Genomic DNA, 24,309 nt, shown 5'->3' with positions numbered 1-24,309 from the left:
CTGGATCTCTGCAGTCAAAATTTCATTGAACAAAATATAATTCCTAGAAACGAGAGAGAGAGAGAGAGAGAGAGAGAGAGAGAGAGAGAGAGAGAGAGAGAGAGAGAGAGAGAGAGGAAGGACCACAGTCATAAGAGCAGACTTCCTCATTCAGAGAGTGCGTGGAGGGAGAGAGAGAGAGAGAGAGAGAGAGAGAGAGAGAGAGAGAGAGAGAGAGATGCCTACTTCATTTTGTTTATTTGCTTCACGTCAAACTTCTCTACTCTCAGACACATCTAAACACCCCAGACCAGCAGAAACGAGTGAAGTTTTTTTTTTTAAATAAGGATAACTTACAAAAAGTAGATTTAAGTGTCTTGCAATTACCTACATAAATTTCAATGTCTTTAAGAAAAGCAGTGTGGTAATGCACTTCTATTTTGACAACTTTTCACCGGGTCCCCTTAGCAACATGTACGCCGATTTGGAAGGAAGAGAACTACTGACAGAACAGAATCTCTCTCTCTCTCTCTCTCTCTCTCTCTCTCTCTCTCGGTATCAAAGTCTAACATACAGCTCAGGATCACAAGCATTATTCAGGTGTTTACTCGCAATCTGTTTACAGTTATCAACTTGACAGAGCTCCAAAAAATAAAAATAACAATAAAGAGCATTTTTCCCATTTACCACTCAAGAGATGGAAAACAAACATCATTGAACTGCGATATGAGTCATTTTGCTAAAGGGATTAACTGAAGGATTCTTTACTTTCCTTAGTCCCTGAAAAGCGAAGGTTCTATTACATTCAAAGTCAACCCCCAAAACAAAACCCTGTTGGCTTGTAGGGAGGAATACTACCAAGCCAAAGCAAGCAGACACGTTCGTAATAAACTACATCCGGCGTTATCATGGGACAGCTATGCGAACGCCACCACGCATAGCATAGTCAAGCATCGTCAGGCGGGTCAAAGATCTGTGGTTTGCTATAAGCCATGGGGTGTTGCCTTCATATAATCACAGCACAGTAACTGATATTCTATATGTAATTGTCAACACACACACACACACACAGAGAGAGAGAGAGAGAGAGAGAGAGAGAGAGAGAGAGACCTTCATTCAAAATGTAACTGGAGTAATGCATAAGAGTTCCATCAAGCAACTTGAACGAAAGTGATTGTTACTGATTTATCAGACGAGTGTCTCGCCGCTGTTAAATCTGTCAATTTAGTCACTTGTGTTTCAGCCCCAACTTCTTACAGCTCAGATGTGTTAATAATAGTTACTGAAACGACCCCAAGAGATCTGTCAGACTGTCCTTTATTTTTCTGTTAGGACTCAATGAAAGGCTTCAGCCCTACAACGACAAGAGACACCTATTAATATTGTAAGGCACTATCAAAAACTCAGGTTAACCAAAGTCTCGTACTACTCGACCAGGTGCCGTCTTGAGAGGCCTTCGAAGCTACTTACAGGGTGTGGTACCCGAAAGTGTTTCCTTGTCTTGCTCTGAACTTGTCGCCTGACTGACTAATTGTCAGTCTAATTCCTGTTAGGGTATCCTTTTCAATCTTTTTCCCCACTGTGGAGGAAAATCAAGGCGATCTCAAGCACTTAAATAATTTTCTTTTATGTGTGAAGTCGTAAAAATTGGCAGGTCCTTGAATCAAGAGAAACAGCTCCCTGGTCGTCGTTACAGCAAATGATAAAAAGACGAAAATAAAGTACTAATACTTTAATTTCAAATATATCGAGAGAGAGAGAGAGAGAGAGAGAGAGAGAGAGAGAGAGAGAGAGAGAGAGAGAGGGGGTTTCGTCTGCTGTGAACTTTGTCATCTCTGTCTTAGAAAAACTTCATGTCAATAAATCAAACACAGTTTGTGTGATTGTGTGAGGAGGGGTTTCACGGTGAATAACGACACATGACAAGTACTGGCAACCCTATGTAAACCTGACTTAAAAATAATAATCGATGATGAGTTAAACACGCAAAGGGTGCCAGATACGGGTTTGAGATTGCAACGGCAATCAATGACATCAAACTATCAAAGGGAGCAAAAAATGAGGAATCGACAACGAGGGTGTAGGGAGGATGGTTTCTGCAGAGGGAGGAAACTGGGAAGGTGAGGGGGGATGAGAGTGCTCAGTCGAGCAAATTCGTTAGGTGGGGTGCGTGGGAAGAAGGTTGTTTGATGGGCGTGTCTGGACGTGGGTGGTTTGGGATTCGCTGGGAGACACACCCACCAGAACTCACTCTTTTTCCAAAGGGTCTGGAATAAGACGTCTCCTCTAACAGGGTATTTTAAAATATTTCAAACAAAATTTATCTTCCCTTTCCAGTGATGGATGAAGAAGTCGAGAAGTCAATGACATTTGACTTGTTAAGTAAAAATCTAGTGATACGGGATACTTGTTGAAGCACAGTCAGGAAGGAAAATTTGCCCAATGAAGAAAAAGTACGAAGGCGGTTTTGATATTTTTCCAACTAAATCTTCAAAAATCATGTGCACAAGAAATAGGATTGGCAGCCACCATACCGATCAACAATTATAAACACCTACTATCCTCTTGCACTAAATTGTAATATAAAACATTTTACACACAAGTTTTGATCATACAGTCCGGCAAAACCGTAAGAGTTAACGTTTATTATAGCAAATTTGTCTTTTTACCGCAAAATTAAGGACTTTCATTGTGAAGCAAATCATAATTTAACTAAATTACTAAATATTTCAGCAAATAAAAAGAAGTCTATATAGCAAACGCATTATAAATAACCTACAAAGGGAAAGTCACCTCCAAAGAAATATCTACGACGCGTATTCAATCGTTAGCAGTAGTCTTCTAGCAACGTTACGTAATCCAAAACAAAAATGTTATCAGTACAGACTATTATAAGGCTCTGACACTACCTCAGGGAATCAGATAAACGAGAGTGAAGATACAGACCAACTCAGGATGACTCGCGCTAAACGCAGATTAGATAAAGATCGACTGTCAAATCAAATCTGCATTTCCTCGGATATAGCCTTCATCGAAAACAGAATAGGCGTGTTACGTGTGATCAGCTAGTTAGTAACACTACGGCATTCTCCTTAAACAACTAAAAAATTGGTTTTAAGGTTTTAGGACACCAGCAAAGGAAGTGACACATGACGGACGGGCGGAAATGCCACCGAGATCGACTTACAAACGATGCCACAACAAAAATGTCAGATTTCACACTTGGCTGAGCAACGAAAACAGTATCGACGTCAGACGGAGGCGTTAGCGACGATTCGTCAACGTCACTTTAAACGCGCCAAACCGCGACTTCTCTCAAGCCTATGGCGCTTCCTCAGAAATCTTGGATGGTGACGTCATGCAAATAAAAGACCGGATAAACGACAATGCTATATGCTGTATCCTTTCTTCCTTGGAAAACAGATAAAATATTTCCAGCTGGTATGACGGAGCACGCGAATGACACATGACATTTAATGTTACTTCAAAGGATAACGTGTACGCGTAGATCAATTTTATGTAGTTACACGCAGTCTGGGAAATCACTCGAGTTCATAAGAGAACCAAAAGATTAATCCAGTTCTACAATCACACTCTGATACTGTAAAAAGAGCGACCATATACAAACAGCATTATCTTCAGTTGCTATGAACAAACGTAGAAATTCAAACGTTCTACTGATTTAATTAAAATGCGATTAAACAGGTCCTATCACCATTATTAATACCTAAACTGAAACTTAAGTGAATAAACTGCCACGCAATTAAAACCTTGGATTGCAAACGTAATGCAAGCACATTATGAAAAATGTTGTCCAAAACACGAAAACACATTTTGAAAAAAAGTTAGAATATACTTTCAACCCAAGAAAACAGCGTATGAAAAAAAAAGCAATAAGTGCAACAAAAAATAAATGAATCACATCCGGTGACGAACGCTGAATGCCCTTGACTAAAGCAACAGCTTCTCTACTTTCCTTTTATACTGAATATTAGAAACAGAACAGAAGCGCATGGATTTTATAACCTAAACCAAGAACAACGAAGACGATGAAGAAACAAGCAGTCTACTTAATCCATCAATATGTCATTTATAAATAGGATATATAAAAATTCTTACAAATGAAGTACAAACACCTTCCTCGTCATGTTAGACCTTAATCTACAACGTAAGAAGAATGATCGTAAAACTATCGATAATCCCAAGTCGTATAAAGAAAATACTGAAACAAGAGCAGATACACGAATTTAAACCTTTCACATACAAAATAACTTACCATTCAGGCAACAGTCTATCAATTAACTTGAAAAGGGCAAACAGAAAAGCAAAATAAGGAAAGCAATCATCCTCAATACCTCCGTAGACTGAATTACATCACTTTTCGACGAACAAGGTAAGAAAATAAGCAAGAGAAGGGGTAGTCAGTGACTGTACCTGGAGGGCATGCTGTCGATCTTTGTAGAAAATGAGCGCCCGCCCTTGCACCACCGCCCACACGTTCTTCCACGATCGATCTCCCGCTTTCTGGAACGACAACACAAAACAAATCAGCAAACACATGCACAATGCTTTAAAAATAAAATCTGAAAAGACATGCATTACATGATAAAACATAATAATTGCTAGAGTGTATAATATTTACGATGTAGACGTGTTAAATAAAAAAAAAAACAGATGATATAGTACGTCTTTCTTAAAACACAAATGAAATGCATACAGCAAGGCAACATAATTGTTAGAAAAACTACAAAACATTTCAAGTACCACATCTGTTGTATAAAGCAAAAATAATGATGAATTATTCTCCCTCTTGTCAACATGACAAAATCAGGCAAAAAAAAAAAAAAAATTCAAACAAAATGATTGCTAGAAAACCCAGAAATCATTTCAAAAATGGTGTCTTGTTACATGGACCACAAAAGGAGGGTAAATTTTGTCTCTGGGAGGCAACAACCTAATTGGAGGACGACACTTCGAAGAATAAGCGCTGACGTGACCCTCTTCACGCGCTCTTTGCTTTCAGCTTTTGGGTAAATATTGTGACTCAAATCAAAGGAGGAAAAACGGTCCCATCTCTCTCCTTTCAATCACAACTTCTCCCAAAATGGCATTCGGCGCTCCCTTGGGGTCTCGTATGACGCTTTCACTTGCCAACTCTCATATTAATTTCATATTTTAATTACAATTTGTCTTAAGAAACACTGTTAACTACAGCCGCGTCATCATGCAATAAATACACAGCAATCATACATTTATGACGACCTCTCATGAATGTGGTCGTGAAGTTTATGCATGCTGATGTGGTTTGTTTACAGGCGATGGGAAAGAGAAAGTGGGAGAAGAGTTTGCGTAAATTATATCGAGTTACCACAAGAACACAACCAAAGGTGAAAGGGTTGGGGAGACAGACACACAGACAGACGGAGAAGAAGAGAGAGAGAGAGAGAGAGAGTCGCAACCTTTCAAGTTCTTTTACACACGTATTACTCATCACCATAATTCTACTCCCCTTTTCCCAGAACGTCGGCGATCAAGTGTCTGTGATGTATTTCTGTGACGCAAATACACACCAGACCAGACAAAAGCCGCATCCTACGTGGGGGTGGCAGCATCATAGCGTCCATAGGGGACTGGACCCTTGTGCCAGGTAAGGCCTTCATGTCTAACTAAATGCGGTGTAGAGAGAGAGAGAGAGAGAGAGAGAGAGAGAGAGAGAGAGAGAGAGAGATTGACCTTGCGTTCAAAGGTCAATTTCCATCTATAAAGAAATTTATATTAATATCTAAATCATTAAAAAATTTCCACACTAAACTGTAAGACAAACAGCAAATCCACCATATATGTTATTCTGGAACAGACAGTTAATTTCTTAGTACAGTATTACGTCATTGGATACTAATTAGCATATTCATCTACATCGCTCTAAAATACAGCTAATTCTGTACAATACTAAGTCACAGGACATTAATTAACACACTTACTTACATTACTCTTAAGCAGACAGCTATTTTTGTATTATAATACTGTCACAGGATACTGATTAAAATATCCATATACATTACTCTAAACTAACTATTACTTATGCACAACAATATGACGTGTCGGATACTAATTAAATTAGCATATACTTTTGAGAGATGACCTTCTGTGAGCAGGTAATACGTTAAAAACGAACGACCTCATTTTGGAATGATGACCACAAGAATGTTTCAAAGATTTCAACTTTCACACAGATAAAAACGCATTACACACGGACTTTCATTCGACTGGGATATGGAAAGATAAATTAAATTAAAAAAATACAATCACAGCCATACATTAACGTAATCTAAACAAGACTTCCAAAGCTGTCATTCGGCGGAATCTCGCAATTTCAAAAGAAAGAGTTATTCCAAGAACGAGAGAAGACAGAAACGTTTGAAACTAAAACCACATCTCTCTTGTTTAAGAAGAAGAAATTCGACGTCATAACAAATATAATTGTGACATTTATGTTGATAATACAAATTATATGCCTTGCTGGAAAATTTCATTTAGATTAAGCTGTTGGGTTACTCTATAAGCATCACATGCATTACAATTTCCTGACAGAGAAGGCTAACACAAACAAGTAAAAATGCGCTGAAGTTTCTTCGGCGTAATCGAGTTTTCTGTACAGCGTATAATGCTGTATGAGCCGCCGCCCATGAAACTTTCAGCCATGGCCCGGTGGTGGCCTGTCATATAGCGTTGCCAGACGTACGATTATGGCTAAACTTAACCTTAAATAAAATAAAAACTACCAAGGTTAGATGGCTGCAATTTGGTATGTTTGATGATTGCAGGGTGGATGATCAACATAAAAATTTGCAGCCCTCTAGCCCCAGCAGTTTTTAAGATGTGAGGGCGGACAGAAAAAGCGCGGGCGGTCAAACAAAGCCATCTCAATAGTTTTCTTTCCCAGAAAAATAGAAGCTAGCATTTCCCTGGTTTACCTAACCCAAACATTACCTCTCCTGAGGAGAGACAAACACATTACCTTCCCATCCACAATGGTGAGCTTGACATTGAGCGTCCCCTGGCGGAGGACGGCCGAGTGCAAGGAAGCCGGGGAGGGCAGATCCGCAACGCACAGAGGGCCAGCAGGAGTGCTGGGGGTGGCGACAACACCGCCAACCACCCTCACCAGTTCTACGCCATCGCTGCGATCAGCCCTGGAAAATGAAGAAAGAAGGGACGTCAGATTAAAACAAATAATGAATGAACATCGGGAAAGAAAAATAAATTAAAAATAATTCCTCAAAATATTTTTTTCGCTCTTCACTCTCCACCACAACTATTCCTGACATGCCTAGAAAATATAATTCTTAAATGAAGGATAATAAAAAAAAAGTAATTAAAAAAATGATAAATCATTAAACCATTTTGAAAGGTTACTCTGATACTCAGTGTCATAACTCACAAATATGATGATAATAAGATAATGAGCTATTAAAAAAACAAAAGATATAGCATAAATCTACCACTAAAGGGCAGGTTAAACTCCACCTCAAAATGGCTGTGTGACCCTTATATGTAAATGCCGTGTTTTAAGTTTTCCAAATATGCAAAACATTCCTGACAAAATACATATTTTAAAGGGCGATTATCATAATTTTTAATTCAATGCTAACTACATCGAGAGAGAGAGAGAGAGAGAGAGAACATCGCCTCGACCCGAACACATACGGCACTGATAAAGTTTTAATTTCCATCCTATTGAAGACAATCGATCAAGACAGAAAAACTCCCTTGCATACCAATTAAAAATTTGCATGAACCTGCACGACGACAAAGGGGTGAGATTGGAGAGGCAACAGTGGGGGGAGACATCATTAAAGGACGGGAAAGAAAAAACGATGCAGAGGTAAAGCACAAAAGGCCTCTTTGTATTGAACACCACTGCCCAGGCATCACAAACGAATTTAAAGGGATTCGCAACTGCACTTTGCTTTTCCTCCTGATGAATAAAAAAAAAAAAAAAAACATAAATCGCATTTCACCTTGGTAACTGTAGGAACTCTGGTAGCTTCAAATATTAATTGGTAAATATTCCAAAATTCGCGTTACTATTGAATTTCCATTTTCTATCTGACTATAAACAAGCTTGCATTTGACAGCGGTTACATGAGAGATCACACGCATTCGCATAACAGATGAAAACAGAAGCAGTAACATTTTTATGCAGGTGATGTTCCGATTCAGTGCATTATGACTGAATAGAATTTTTTCCTACATTCGCGCTCTCTTGATAACATGACGAGCCTAATTAAATTCAGCAACATGGGCGCCAAAGCCGTGTGACGCAAAAACTTCTGTGAAAGTCCACCATTCACACCTTTCCTATGCTTTACCTTCCACAAATCTCCACTCATCTCCAGCATCACTTTTCGCAGTTCTCATCTAAGGTCTTGGTCTTCCAACTCCTCTGGTACCGCCACAGGAGCCCAGTTGACATTTGGGGTGTGCGAAGGACATGTCCTGGCCATCTCCATCTTCATTTCACTATTTCTTCATCTACATATGGCACTTCGGTAATTTTCCTTATGGTATCAATTCTAATTCTACAATGCCACCTGACTCCCAATAGTCTTTTTAAAACTTTACTCTCGAACGACAAAATCGTTTAGATATAGTTTCACTGTCATACAGTGATTCATGTCCGTTTAGCAATAAAGATCGAACTAGACTTATGAATAATCTTACTTTCGTATGCAGTTTCAGCATCTTTCCCTGCCAAATCTTAATCAACCTGATCATTTTTTTCCCCTCATTTACTCTTCAGTAAATTCCAACTCATGTGAACCTGTACCGGATATCATTGCTCCTACACATATCTGGAAGATTTTATCCCTTAATCCTTCTTCTTCTAATGTTATTTGGGCCCTTCCTGCAAACTCTACTTTATTACCGTACTTCTGCTTTATTTATTTTGTGTCCCATCTCTCTAAATATAAGATGCACTCTACTGAGCAATCTTTGTGAACCTTGTGGCATTTGCTGATTAAAACTCCATCATTTACATAATTTAAATCTGTTAAGTTTGTATAGTTACTCCAATCTAAACCTTACCTTCCATCTCCAACCACTTTTCTCATTATGAAATCCATGATAGGGGCAATTAGCAAAGGTGAAATAACATTCCCCCTGTACAACCACAAATATAATTGTGTGTGTGTGTGTATATATATATATATATATATATATATATATATATATATATATATATATATATATGTATATATATATGTATATATATATACATATACAGTATATATAATGTGTATATGTTCATGCAAACATACAGGCTGTTCATTTTCAATCCATCACGTGACTGCAATAATGACAATTTCGTTTTTGCTGGACCACCACTATTACGGAAAGTTTTAATGCTTGATTATATATATATATATATATATATATATATATATATATATATATATATATATATATATATATATATATATATATCTATGTTCTGGGAAAGAACGAGCAGTAGATATCTTAAGGTTCATGTAAGAGCAGGCTAAACCCAATCTTTTCCTATAGATTGAAGAAGAATTTGATCCTAACGTCCCAACATCTATTACTGACACCAGAATCCACTACATGCAATCAATATCGTATTTCTAAGAATAAATCCAACGATGACAATGACGTACCCACAAACTGGTAAAACACGGATTATAAAACTTGTCGTGTTTCTAATACAAGACCGAAATCTTAAAATCGCCACCTCAGTAGAGAGGTCACAAACCTGACCTGACCTTACGTCAGTAATATTCATCACAACTAATACCATGATGAAACGGCAACTGCTACCTCTACTATTACTAACATTCCGGTTATTCAAGTTTTTTAATTTATCTGGGATAAAACTGGACTAAATATTATAAAAAACCTAGCATCTCAATGGAATGGATGAAAATATTAATCTCATCCCTAATACTGTAGGCTACGGAAAACAAAAAATAAAAGCAATCAGCTGAACAAACAGAAATATTCCTCATTAAAATGAAAAACATTATGGTTAATCTTTATATACAACACTGAACCCGCCCACAAATTAAGAAAAACAATAAAATTTACATTAATCATTAAGTCTCATCTAATATGCCTAGAAAATCATGGGATGGTATGAGAAAATGAAACGGTATAATATAATGATAATAACCTCCGTACTACTCTTGGAGAAATTAGTCAACACTTACGTGGAGGACGGTTACATAAGATTTTTCAGAATTTCCGGATAAACTATAAAATATCTTTTAAATCGTATAAAAAACAGTCAAGAAAGGTAAAACTATCATACACACTAATTTATCAAGGATTGCAACGGTTCCCCTTTATCAAAGAAAACGGCCTTTAAAATGATTATAGAAAATGGTTATACATCAATATATATGGGAGACTTTTAAAACCGTTGTCCTCTTACTAAAATTTCACTAAGGTAAAATGTGAGCCTCTTAGTAATATTAACTACTATTTGTTCAATAATAAAAATATCTGTTTAATACAATAATCAAATAATGGGCCGTGTTAGATATTTATGCATCATTTCGACTAGAAACTACTTGTGCTTAAAGTCAACTAATCTGTATTCCAACCACAAACCCCAAGTTGAGCGAAACACCATTTGTCCCACGCTCCTAGTACATATGGGAATATTGCAAAGTTTACTTCGAATCACATATGAAGGGCTCAAGATACGGATCATAAAATCAGAATGATATCAACGAAAATATTTAAATCTGGTGTTATCCCGTATTTTCGACACTGACAACTAGCCTTTTTGCTTACATATTTTTGTCAAAGTGTACACGATGGAAAACACCGAGAACCTATAACACTTTACCTCTGTAATGCCAAATTACAGGGGAGAGAGAGAGAGAGAGAGAGAGAGAGAGAGAGAGAGAGAGAGAATGACAATTCGCCATCACAATTATTGCAAAAGAATGACTGCTAGGTATAATTATGAACGCCAATTCAACATTTACAACAATAGCCTATATAGGGAGGTTGAAAAATATCAAAAACACTAAAATAGCAATTAATTATGATACTGGCATTGATCACTGAGAAGTTCAATGGCCTGCTTGTATCATAAAATTGGTATGTGGGTGGATACATATGATGCTAAAACCAGAACGCTCTAAACATAATCAGTGACCTTTGTCGAATAAAAACTAAATCTAACTGAAAGACTAGGGACAATGTAATTTTCATTTATAGTAAGACGCACAGTCATGAACAAATGATTCCACTAGGAACTGGTAAAACAACTCTAGAGAATCCGTTATGCTGAAATGGTATCGAACTGATCTTTGGAGAACTATGCTGTAGCCTAATCAATTATTCTTTAACTATGTAAGTACCGTAATTATTCTTTATATATGTGTATATATATATATACATACATATAATCTTGTATGTACTTATATATTCTTTAAATATGTAAGTACCGTAAATATTCTTTTACACACACACACACACACATATATATATATATATGCAATGATGATCTTGCACGTACTTATATATTCATCAAATGCAAGAGATACGCAAGCAGGAAACAAATAAAACCCTGATCATTCGGATCGTTAAAAATTCAGAGATTCAACCGATGGACACAAACTGTAGGAATCAGAACTATCACTAAGAGGTAATTTCTTTTGACGATATTAATACAAACCGTATAGAAAAGTAAATATTAACTCGCTCGAGCGTTTCAGTGCCTAAGTGTATCATCCAACTGTTAAAAAATAAAGTTATTAGACATATAATTATTTAATAGCTCAATGAACTGGAGAACTAATAAGCATCTAGGACAATCATAAATAATTATCATGAGAAATCAAAGTAAATTTAGACAAATAGTTAGCAAAGCCTGCACACAACAAATCCGCTGGACATCGTCAAATTGTGGTATATGAAAAATAAAATGAAAAAACTGGAGAATTGTAATAGAGGAAATCCGTGTCAAAACATCCTGCGGCAAACATGTAACAATTATCTTTTTCCGGAAGTTTTAGTTCGTATGTCTTTGCATCCTGTCAAAATAAATGGTAAAGTCAGATACTTACCAAGAAACAAGAAACAAACTGAATGAACAATAACCATTCAAATTATACCCAAGGTTCGGTGACATATACTAATCAGCATCTAGTCATGATGAACATCTCAATCGTACCTTCAACACTATTCACGATTATAATATCAATGCCAATAAAAAAGCAAGTAAAAAATGCGCCAAAGCTTCTTCAGCGCAATCGAAACTTCTGTACAGCGTATAATGCTGTATGAAACTCTCAGCCACGGCCCGGTGGTGGGCTAAGTTGTTGGCACCTATAACTGTGCCAGACGCACGATCATGGCTAACTTTAACCTTAAATAAAATCGAAACTACTGAGATTAGAGGGCTGCAATTTGATATGTCTGATGATTGCAGGGTGGATGATCAACATACCAATTTGCAGGCCTCTAGCCTCAGTAGTTTTCAAGATCTGAGGGCAGACAGAAAAAGTGCGGACGGACAGACAAACAGCCATCTCAATCATTTTCTTTTACAGAGAACTAAAAAATATGGAGATATTTTTTCGTTTACAGAAAACGAAAAATATATATATATATATATTTAAAAATATTTTGTCCTTCACGTCACGGCTCAAGGTCTCCTCCTTTCTCTGTTCCCAAGTTCCATGCTCTTTTTTTTTCTCCCCACTGGGACTGTCATTAAAATAAGAAACCAATTCTAACTCCTCATCTTACCAGGCGGACATGTGATATAGGACACAACTCCTAAGTAGTCATCTTAAAAAACTGAATTTCGATATAGGATACAACTGAGAGTAAGAGAGAGAAACTGAGAGAGAGAGAGAGAGAGAGAGAGAGAGAGAGAGAACTCGTGAGTAGTTCTTTCATGGTAAATGTCCAGTTTGGTATAAAAAAAACATTTTGTTATTGACAGTATCTTTTCTTCTGGACGGATACGACCTCTCTCTCTCTCTCTCTCTCTCTGGCCACGACAATGAAGCAAAACCCTCTAGGACTAAAACAGTAATTAAACTTCTTTGCTTTAAAACTCACAACTTCTATCAGTTCATGCGCCTTTAGGCTCGTGTACAAACATACTTTTCCAATAAGGGTGCTGGATTATTTAATAATAATAATTATAATGACGCTGAACACACGATATTTCAATAAAGATATATTTACCATTTACTGCTACTTAGTAATTACTCATTTAATTTCCCTAACCTTACGAGAGCAATTCACTTTCAGGCGAAAAACAGGTACTATTTTTGACCCAATTGTTTGATTACAGGTCAAGATAAGGTGGTTAAGGACACAGGTGGAATCGAAGGAGGAGGGCGGGTGACGGGGCCCGATAGCAGGTCACGTGTTGGCCCAAACTGGGCATGGCCTGGCAGGTCTTGGCCCTGGTTGATGGGCGGTACTAGGTGGGCGGGTGGGTTGACGGGCAGAAGGCAAGCGTGCAGTGGTTCTCCTTGATCTCCGTCACGACCCACCGAGAAGTAAACTGATCATCAAGCTTGATGATGGAGACTGAACACGAGTCGATCGGTTCCACTTCAAAATCCCAGTCTGTTGTGGTTTCGTTGCCAGCACCGAAACCGTTCTTTGACTTTCGGGAGACATGACTCCAGTGGCTACTGTCCGATCTTTCTAGGTTCTGGACAACAGCTTGAGAAGTCGTGCATGACAAACGACCAGTGGATGGAGGCATCAATTGTTGATTTTCAACCTGCCTCAATCAATATACTGTGCACAGAGAGAAATATTTCAAGGCGATATCCCGCATGTGATTTTATAAAATGTTCGAAAGATAAGTTAGATAAGTTATAACCATTTCTACGGAAAAATGACTTTTTTGGTACGATAAAAGTGCAACAAAATCATTAAGATCTTGAAACCCTACCCTGCTTCCTCTTCCTAACATTACCTTCCTAAACTGTGCTTCCTATCCCAAGTTCTCCTCCCAAAGTCCTCACCTTCTGTCTCACTTCTCCCTAGGAAGCGCATCTTGAGTTACGGCGATTAATAAAAGCTTTCCTGTAATTTTATCCAGTTACTCTTTCCTTCAACAAAATAATTCCCACTCCTTTAGTCCATTGTTCTTTTCCTTGATCCCTTAAAGACGGAGCTAATAAGGCAGCTAACCATTTCAAAAATTCAAAAGACGAGAGTCAAATAGTATAGCAACAACACCGCTAACATAATAAACCAACTAAATTTGGAGGAACAGATGGCACGTTTACTTACGGTTATGAAACTCCCCCTCATTCCCCTAAAATATTTTATCTTATCCAAATAAAACGAGATGACCTTTCGAAAAGGGCAGACCCAAACAAAGCAAGGTTCCAGAGATTCTGGAACAATGAGCCCATCAGAAATGTGGGACGGCAATAACGAGAGAGAGAGAAAGAGAGAGAGTGTTTCAGACTTGAGTATTGTATACTCCGGATTTTTTTCTACCTACTAACAACAATACAATTTCATAACGGACGTGAATCACACTATTCAACTGGAATTTTTTCATATGCTTTTACAAAACTCCTATTACCATTAAGGATTAGCGATGGAGTTGGTCGACAGAGAAACAATAAAAATCTTCATATATATTTAGTCTGAAACCCGGAGCTTCTCGTGTAAATAAAAATATCCGTGAAAATCAAGAACTAATTCAGCATATCACCTGCGCTCGCACCGAGAACCCTCAACAAGATGATGCTGGTACATCAGATAAAAATCATCTATTCATTTTGAATAAAGAAAAATCAACGACTGAATCGTTCTATATATCAAGAGGTTCAGTCAATGCATGCAGTCACTAAATGGGAGGCATCACACAAGCAAAAATAAAAATCAAGAAAATAAGGTTGCATAAATATTCCACAGAAAATATTACAGACATTTTATACAAAAGGAATATACCAAACATTATTAAGAGCAAATAAAAAAAACGGTCCTCTTTTCCTAAATGGAAATTCTCTCAACCAAACTGCAAAACTTCCAAGTTTAAAAGATGACATAACTCGAGCCCGATAAGGATCAGCTCGGCCAAAGAAGGACAGGATCAAAAGGAGACAATGGCACTTACGTAACGTCGTCGAAGTCGGAGTCGAGTTCAGAGTCCGAGTACATACGTTCCCCGGACGTAGCTTTCAGGTACGATACCCGTCGCACCAACCTTTCCCCTTCGTCCTCTGTGAAAGAAAAAAACAAAATAAAGAAATTAACACCAGAATAAAAGAAACCCGAAAATAAAATTTACACAAACAAAATCGATGAGCTGACAAAAAAAAAAATGACAAAACAAAAAATCGGACTGAAATCCGATATGAGAAAAAATGACCAAAACACAAACCATCTAAAACTACAGTAATTTGAAACGCCTTAGTGATTGGACTTGCTGACACAAATGTGTTATGTTTGTGTATTTTCATCTATATATTTCCATACTTTCTCTTGGTTTTTCATATCTTCCTTACACGGGACTTCCGCACGAAGAGTATGTCTACGCCTTTTCTTGTTTGCTATGCAATTTTCAAAGGTTCAAAATAACGATTTGTTATGAAAATGAGAAAGATACAATACAAATAAAAGTATAGTTAAGTGCAGAAGGCTTAAACACAATTTATCAGGAAACGAAATTAACATCCGCAAGTAAAAAGCAACCGGACATCTTGTCTGGAAAACCATTACCAAAAATAAATTAAAATACGTTTATTATTCCTTTCCCTTGTTTTTTACGTTTGGGGTGTTTGCGTGCAACACGCAAACTTCAGTCTTCGCCTTCGTAAGAAGTCATGATACCAGATAGATGGAGCACTTATTTCCTTCCCGAGACGTAAATGGGGTGAGGGTGACTATCTGAAGGTGCCAATTTATCCCTTCCAGATAAGTCTGGCTAGACGCAAGAAAAATAAGCCAAAGTCAGACTCGACCTTGATATGGTAAAAAGTCCTAATACAACGTTGTCTTCTCCGTTTATCTGAGAGAGAGAGAGAGAGAGAGAGAGAGAGAGAGAGAGAGAGAGAGAGAGAGAGAGAGAGAGAGAGAGAGAGAGAGAGGATTCAAGCAATCATTTTTAGGAGAGGTAGAGTCTATACACACCACACACAAACAGAGAGAGAGAGAGAGAGAGAGAGAGAGAGAGAGAGAGAGAGAGAGAGAGAGAGAATTCAAGCAATCATTTTTAGGAGAGGTAGAGTCTATACAGAGAGAGAGAGAGAGAGAGAGAGAGAGAGAGAGAGAGAGAGTTCAAGCAATCATTTTTAGGAGATGTAGAGTCTATACAGAGAGAGAGAGAGAGAGAGAGAGAGAGAATGCAAGCAATAATTTTTAGGAGAGATAAGAGTCTATACCACAAATACTACTTGAAAATTCGCGTCCCTTTCCACTACCTGCACCTGCTCTACTATATATTACGCTCATCAATTAGCCTGAGGCTTGAGGAGGGTTTTAATTTTAAGGAAGCAAACTGTCTCTACAATTACGCCGATACCCCACGCTGAAACCTCTCATTAGCACGCGCACCCTGCAAGAACACATTCCTATGCACCTTGTCATTACAGCAAGGCACTAAATTTGCACTCACTCCATAGAAAATGTTCAATTAGCATAAAATACAAAATGAAGAATCGCATCCATAAAATACTCCATAAATAGAATGATTTGAATTAATCTGTTACCAACTGGAATCAATGTATCCAGAGAACGCCTATGATAATATAAGTACCTGATGAAATACTAAATGAATAAATTTTCTTCCTGTTATGGCTTCATTGCATAACTTAAACCTACCTCGAACACGCTATATAAAATTTTTAGGAAATAAATGTTTCAATGAGAAATTCTCCTCGGATGACATCACGCTTAATCACAAATTTCAAGGCATAACTTTCCTACAATTTTTACATATAAATTAAGTTTAAGTTCATAAGTAATACTGTGTTCCAACGAAAAAAATCACGTACTGAGAAAATTAAATAAGCAAAAGTGGTTCCTTCGGAGGCATATCATTAAAACAACCAGATCAAAACAAAGGAAAAAGTCAAAGCGCACATACCGCAGTTCAGTTCTGTAACTCATCCATGTATATTAAAAAAAATAACGTCCTCTGTAGCACACCACACTGTTTTATTGACAAAATTTCCCGAGTTGTCAGCTAACAAAAACAGTACAACATAAAAACGCTATCCTTCCTACGTATCTTCTAAAAGATACTTCAACCGTCGAGAACTACAATACGACAAGAGGCAATCTGAGCTAGACGCAAAGCAGGAGAAAGGGTCAGGATCCAGGTGTCCCTTCTGTATCTGTCCGTCACTCCAGACAGATTAAAAGACCAGTTCCAGATCCAGTCGTGCCAGTGACGAACAACACTCCAGGTGTGACGTGAGATGCGGATTCACAAAAGAAGGGCTTGACACACCAACAACTTCCTTACGAGGGAACGATGGCGCCTGATAACTTTTATCTTTCCCAAAGGCTCTCCCCCGGCCGTTAAAAAGGTCCCCCCAACGGCCTCTCTCTCTCTCTCTCTCTCTCTCTCTCTCTCAAAATTTAATGTTACATAACTAATGCGAATGGGTGGCATAATGTTCAATTCAACGCAGGTTTACTAAATCTATCTCAAAAGAACTTCCTGACATAAAAATTTAAGTTAATGAAGTAATATATATATATATATATATATATATATATATATATATATATATATATATATATATATATATATATATATATATATATATATGCATGTATATATGTTTATCACCATCAAATCAATTGTGCAATACAAGCACGACGAGTTACCGCGTAAGAAAAATACTTTCACCCTTTATGCATTGATACGCACAAAAACAGAAGTCCGCCTGTCACTTCCTGCATCGTAATTATGACTTTACGATACAATCTCTACAGCATTGCCGTTCATGAACTAAAACACGTTGCCATTCTCCCTAAGCCTGAGTAAGACATCTACAATGAATATGTCTTCGTCTCTTAAGAACCTCAAAAGACATATCATTATAATTTCAAGGTAGCTTGTCCAGGCGCCCACGTTGAAATTTCCAGCCATCATAAGTTTGGCCCTACACGGACACTACGAAAGGAAACCAACTTCTCATTACGTTTCGAGCGATAAGTACTGCTCATAAATTTTCAAGCACACACGTTAAGTCTTATCTTGAAAAGTATGGGGATTCCATAGTTCTCCCATAAATTGCGTGGCAAATTACGCGGCAATTTATGTAAGGTAAATTATGAGGTGCTCGGTAAGGTAAGTATTTCCCATAAATCATGAGGAGCTCCGTAGGGTAAAAATTTTCCTTCCCTCTACGCGCTGACACCAGAGAGAGAGAGAGAGAGAGAGAGAGAGAGAGAGAGAGAGAGAGAGAGAGAGAGAGAGAGAGAGAGGTCACAGAGTACCTTTTACACATATCATGTTAAGTCGGCTGAAATCTTTTCAAGTCCTTAACCGGTTTACAAAAACTAGATGACAAGACTATGCCAGCCTATCAAGTATTCGAATCCACAGAGTCAAAACAGGTTAAGGAACAAATGATTCTATTTTAATTGAAGAGGACGCGAACAGCCCGTATAACGTTGAGGCCAAACGATAAAATTAACAGGATTTATTTTTTGAGCCGATTTGATGAGAATCGTCGAGATGTCAAGACATAACGAGTGTGTCTTCCGCATCAATTCGGTAGATATGAGTGATGGCGGATCGTAAGATTCAAAATTCAGATATCACAAGGCGTTTTATTTTATTTTTTTTTTCTGGATCCGTCAGTCTTATCAACCCGAATAACTGACAGGAACTTTGGCCGATCATTACCAGCTGAATTTGTAGTTGCAAATACGTCAAGCGTAATTGCAGTTCTACCAATCCAGAGAGATGAAAAATGGTCTGCGCAAGGCACAATTCCCCAACAAGGGGAACATGTAACAAGACACAGGACCGGTAGTTAGCATTTTCTACGGAGTAATGTCACCAGAGTAACGGAATATCGAGATCACATACATACATATAAATAGCTAACACTAAATTTATTTATATATATATATATATATATATATATATATATATATATATATATATATATATATATATATATAGACAAAAATCACAGTAAGCGCTCATATTTATGTATACATAAACAACTGTCTTTAAAGGCCAATCAAAAATAATCTAACATACTCTGTAAGACTGAGAAAACCATAAGCAATATTAAAGTTACCAAAAACAAACCCAAACTGAACCAAAAATTTCACCCAAACTTTAATTTTGGATAGAGTGCAATATTTCTCTTTCTAAGATTTATGGTGATTTATCTTCATACGAAAGTTTAATACAAAAAAAAAAACGCTGAGAAATAGTTAACTAAGCATAAAACATTGGTATACTGTATACTTTGTTCCTGCCTATCACGACTCCAAAGCTTATCAGAGAGAGAGAGAGAGAGAGAGAGAGAGAGCTAACGCATAACAAGCCACGTTTATAAAGTAATTTTCTACAAAACTCACGACTGAGACGTTTGTTATAGCACAGTCTTACTGTATTCTCAAAACAGGCGAAAGACAACGCCACTAGGATATACCGTAGAATTTTTTGTCCACTTGATTACATAAGCGATCCTTCCCATCACCTTACAAACCAAGGTCTGTTACCAACGATATCTCTCGAGTCCACGAAATATGCAAGTGATATATGTAACAGCAAACCTCCATCCGCTTTGTGGTTATGCTAATAACTTCGGCGTACGTCGAGTACCGGATGCAAATTGGTCTAGTTTCTTCGTTTTTTATTTTTTCAGTGACATCCATTTCTATTGAATAAGACTGGCTCTTTCTTTATCTTCAAGATGTTTAATAATCTAACGAAATCTAAGTGTTATCAAACTGCAATTTTCACTCCCTAGAGCCTAGACGGTATCTTTCACTGAAAAATTATATTTTTTAGTAGTCTGCCCTTTGCATTTTAACAAGGCTCGACTCGCTCAGTTCATTTGGGATCATAGGAAGTGAGTAGTTTACAAAAAAAAAAAAAAAAATTTCTAAATATCGATGATTTTTTTAACACGATCACTCAAAAATGGTTAACATGATATTCTCCCCTCAAAAAAGGACCAACCATGACTTAAGCTTCAGGTCGAATTCAACCTCTATTTCACCTGTACATTTTTTCATTTCTTGTCCCGTCGTGCACGTTTGTGTGTGTGAGAGAGAGAGAGAGAGAGAGAGAGAGAGAGAGAGAGAGAGAGAGAGAGAGAGAGACTACTTGCTCTTCGCCTCTTCCTACTCTTCGTTACGATCATTATGGCCGCAGGAAGCCACTTCATTTTTTCTCGAATCTCTTCACCGCAATCAATTTGGCATCCGTTATCAGGGACGTTATCTTAACTGTTTTCCAGGCTATTATTTACATTATAAACTACGACACGCCCGACAAACCAGTCGCCATTTTTTCCCCAGATAAACTTCCATTTCATTCTCACAGGGATGGAACACATCATTACCCACTTTTAGTATTTAGTACAACGGAATTGGAAGGACCCTAAGAAGAGGTGGTGTCGGAAACTTCATCACACTTTAACCTGTGCTTACTGTCAGCGCCAATAAGAAATTATTAGTTCTACATCTTGCATAACCAGGGCCCCTGCCACCCGTGACCCCACAATACCAATGAGAGCCCCATTCATCCCCGCCATGATACCCATTCTTTTAACCAACCAGGTGGCTGAGAGAGAAATTTATCCTCACCCCAGGATACTGGTAGAAGGAGCGGTAACACGGAAAAAACTAAGAGATTTCATCAGTGAAGAAGGAATCTGCGCCTTTCCAGGTTTAGTTACAAAATAAGTGACAACCCGGTTACAACAAAAATATACTATATAATGTTTGAAATCGAGCAAAACAACAAAGATGTTTCTGTTTATATTGCTCCAAGGTGCTAATCTGATTCCCAGTCTCAAGATTATCTTTTACAATGGTTTTGAATACCAGAGATGATTGCTATTTACAAGATTCACTAAATTTACTAGAATAAGAACGAATCAAAGCCTCATTAAAACAGCAGCCCGTTAAAAAGGAAAAAAAAAATATCCTAACGGCAAAAATCTTACGTAACAAGAAGCCCACAGGCAACAATGATCACCTGAGTCATTCAGCTGCACTCTGAAGTATCTAACCGATTCCTTTCTCTGCATTCCTCTGTAAAACTTGGACTCATACCCCCCCCCCCCCTTGCACATAGGACCGTAGTCTGGACCAATCTGAATCGATGTTACATACAGATTGTTACAAATTAATTTGACGAACTGCAATCTAGTTGGCCTCTAGAAAGCGATTTTTCGAGTACTTTCTACACACCCGTGTAAAATTCTGGGTCTTTATTGTGGCCACACCTTGGCCACGGGGGCCATGATTTAGGTAAACTCTAGTCTACACTGCAACAAGCAGCATCCACGCAACTTCTGTCAGTTCTGTCCGAGTAGTTTTAGCGAAGATTATTTTGAAATGACTCTTCACTACTTCTTACTTTTTGCCAAGTTAGGCTGAAACTGATCTTGTGGATATGGAAAAGTCGAAAAAGTTTCAAGTTCACGAGAGAAACCTATACAAACATCACAGAACGTAACTTGGCTGAGCTGAAGCAAAGCACACGTCAAGCCTCTTGTTAACATCCTAAGAATTCTGACAACTGCAAAAGTCGAAGGGGTAATAATAGTTTATATAATTTCTTAAAGGCAACTTCTCAAGACTCTACAAACAAATGGAAAGGCTTGGAATCCTTTGGAACTAACCACCTATCGCGAAAAGCAAAAAACAGTCAACAAATGACCGAGCAAGAAACCTTTAAAAGAGATTCCTAAAAGAGTCTCCTTTGACGTGCCGAAATAATCAGTACAACACGAAGATGCTCTAGCCATGTTGCACTGCAAATGCAAGTGTCAAAATTTCAACCTCTAAAAACTACAGATCACCAACAGCGATGACAGCAATATCCGCTTGCCATATTTGGGAGCAAGAATTTAGATGCTAAAAGTTCTCGAAGCTGAGAGTGAATTTTCGCGTCATATAAACCTGTAGTTTTATTTTTGTGAGGTTTGCGATCAACGACTACTTAAAGTTCTCGAAGATGAGTCAAATGTAGGGTCGTATACAACTCTTTATTTTATTTACATGACTTACTACAGTTATGGTTACTGTGCCTTTCGGGAATGCTGATAAAAGAACAAACTAGTTATTGTTTCTTTATTACCTAGCTGACCACCTGTTAATCTCTATTAACACTTGTTTAATTTGACCAGGCAGATAAAGGAGAGAGAGAGAGAGAGAGACAGAGAGAGAGAGAGAGAGAGAGAGAGAGAGAGAGAGAGAGAGAGAGAGAGAGAGACTTGATTGACGAACTAGTTTTATATAGCCCCGATTCTCTTCATAACTGCACGCCAACCTGATTAAGCAGGAAAAAAAGTATTAGAAAACAAGTGATTCAGCACTGACATCCCATCACTGAAAACCCAGAGTTCTACATTGACATCTACATTTTACTTAACACACTAACAGTACTACAGTGCATAATAGGATAGAGTACTCAGAAATCAAGCGTACTAATACCGTTCTAGAATACAAACACCTTTTAGAATATCTGCTTTGTATTATAAAAAAGTCTATGTATATTCTTATTTTCAAATTAGAATTTATTTTTCATTGTCAGCGTAAGTTAAGTATAATACGTTTGTTCATAATACTGACGTTCGCTATAGTAAACGTAAATAGACTAACTGCTATTGCATTTGGTTAAAATTTCTGTATTTTGAAGTCGAAAATAGTATACATTGGTAAATGTCCAATAAAATTACTTGGTCATAAAAGAACTTAGTTTTTGTATATATCCTCTTATTAATGATGACTGTAAAGCTGATATATGCTGTCCAAATGTCACTGGTATTCTGGAGGACGACCATTATATGATGGTGGTTTGTTATTTATAAAGCATAATTTTCAAGCAGGCCGTACAATTATCATATATATATATATATATATATATATATATATATATATATATATATATATATATATATACATTATATATATATATGTATATATATAATGTGTGTATATGTATACACATATATATACATATATAAACACACATAGGTGTTTTATATATGTGTATATATATATATATATATATATATATATATATATATATATATATATATATATATATATATATATATATATATATATATATATATATATATATATATATATATATATATATACAGTATATATATATAACACACCTACCATTCAGCAGCACCCAAAACCATCTAAACTGATTTCTCTTCGTAATTCCTGTGCATTTCACATACAAATTGCTTTGAACGTTGACTGAAAGGCCTCCACCCAGCTGAGATCATCGTGCCATTATCACCGTCATCATACTCATCCCCATCAAAATCATCAATCAGCGCAAAAGAAACGAGGGAATAACGTGTCACACCCCTCCCGTCATTAAACAGCTGTTTGGAATCATCACCAACCTAGTATATTCCACTGTTATTTCCGAAACGCTATTACGGTGCGTGTACTTTGATCAAGACATGTAGGGACACACTGTTCTTGCCTTGCCTTCCTAATGTTTCTTAAACAAACATACAGTTTCTTCAAAACAAATATATATACATACATACACAGAGTGAGTGTATGTATATGTATGTGTATATATATATATATATATATATATATATATATATATATATATATATATATATAGATATATATAGATATAGATATATATATATATATATATATATATAATATATATATATATATATATATATATATATATATATATATATATATATATATATATAAACAAATTCTCCTCTTATTCTTGAAATAATATCTTTTATGCACATCTTTCTTTTTGGTTAGGCCTTCACCTTGACTTTTTCTATTCTATCAAACCATTTCCTTAAGCCCTTTGTACATAAAGAATAGTACACTAACTGTCAAGTTGGCATTTTTTAAAACAAAATAAAAACGAAATGTTAAATATTATTACAGTACATTGTATTTGTCATAGCTTACCTACGATTTAAAATGTTAATCCGTTTCATGTGTGAAAGTGAAGGAAAAATGGCCGAAGGGAGCCAATAAACCTAAATTACAAAATAACAGTAAAAACAAAACTACAAACTCCAAGAGAAATGTAATCGAATCTCATTTATTGGAAATAAAAGTAATCTACTCTCATTTATTGTTAACTCA

The 24,309-nt window shown here is 36.9% G+C and overlaps 1 protein-coding gene across 44 annotated transcripts in view; it reads right to left on the bottom strand.

The window, feature by feature from the left end:
* RhoGAP19D (Rho GTPase activating protein at 19D) overlaps positions 1-24,309 on the bottom strand; it is a 569,022-nt gene that overhangs the window by 77,416 nt on the left and 467,297 nt on the right. For all 44 annotated transcript variants that reach the window (XR_010854870.1, XR_010854873.1, XR_010854876.1 and 41 more), the window contains 3 exons: positions 15,119-15,224; positions 6,998-7,172; positions 4,414-4,503 (listed from right to left, as the gene is read on the bottom strand). Coding sequence is in view for 33 of the 44 variants with exons in the window: in XM_067113644.1 (XP_066969745.1) it covers positions 4,414-4,503; positions 6,998-7,172; positions 15,119-15,224 (371 nt within the window). In the remaining 11 variants the exon portion in view is untranslated. The remainder of the gene's footprint in view (positions 1-4,413; positions 4,504-6,997; positions 7,173-15,118; positions 15,225-24,309) is intronic.

This window comes from Macrobrachium rosenbergii, chromosome 12, assembly GCF_040412425.1.
Source record: "Macrobrachium rosenbergii isolate ZJJX-2024 chromosome 12, ASM4041242v1, whole genome shotgun sequence".
Classification (NCBI taxonomy): Eukaryota; Metazoa; Arthropoda; class Malacostraca; order Decapoda; family Palaemonidae; genus Macrobrachium; species Macrobrachium rosenbergii.
The sequence above is the reverse complement of the archived record's forward strand: the minus strand, read 5'-3'. Positions and strand labels throughout refer to the sequence as shown.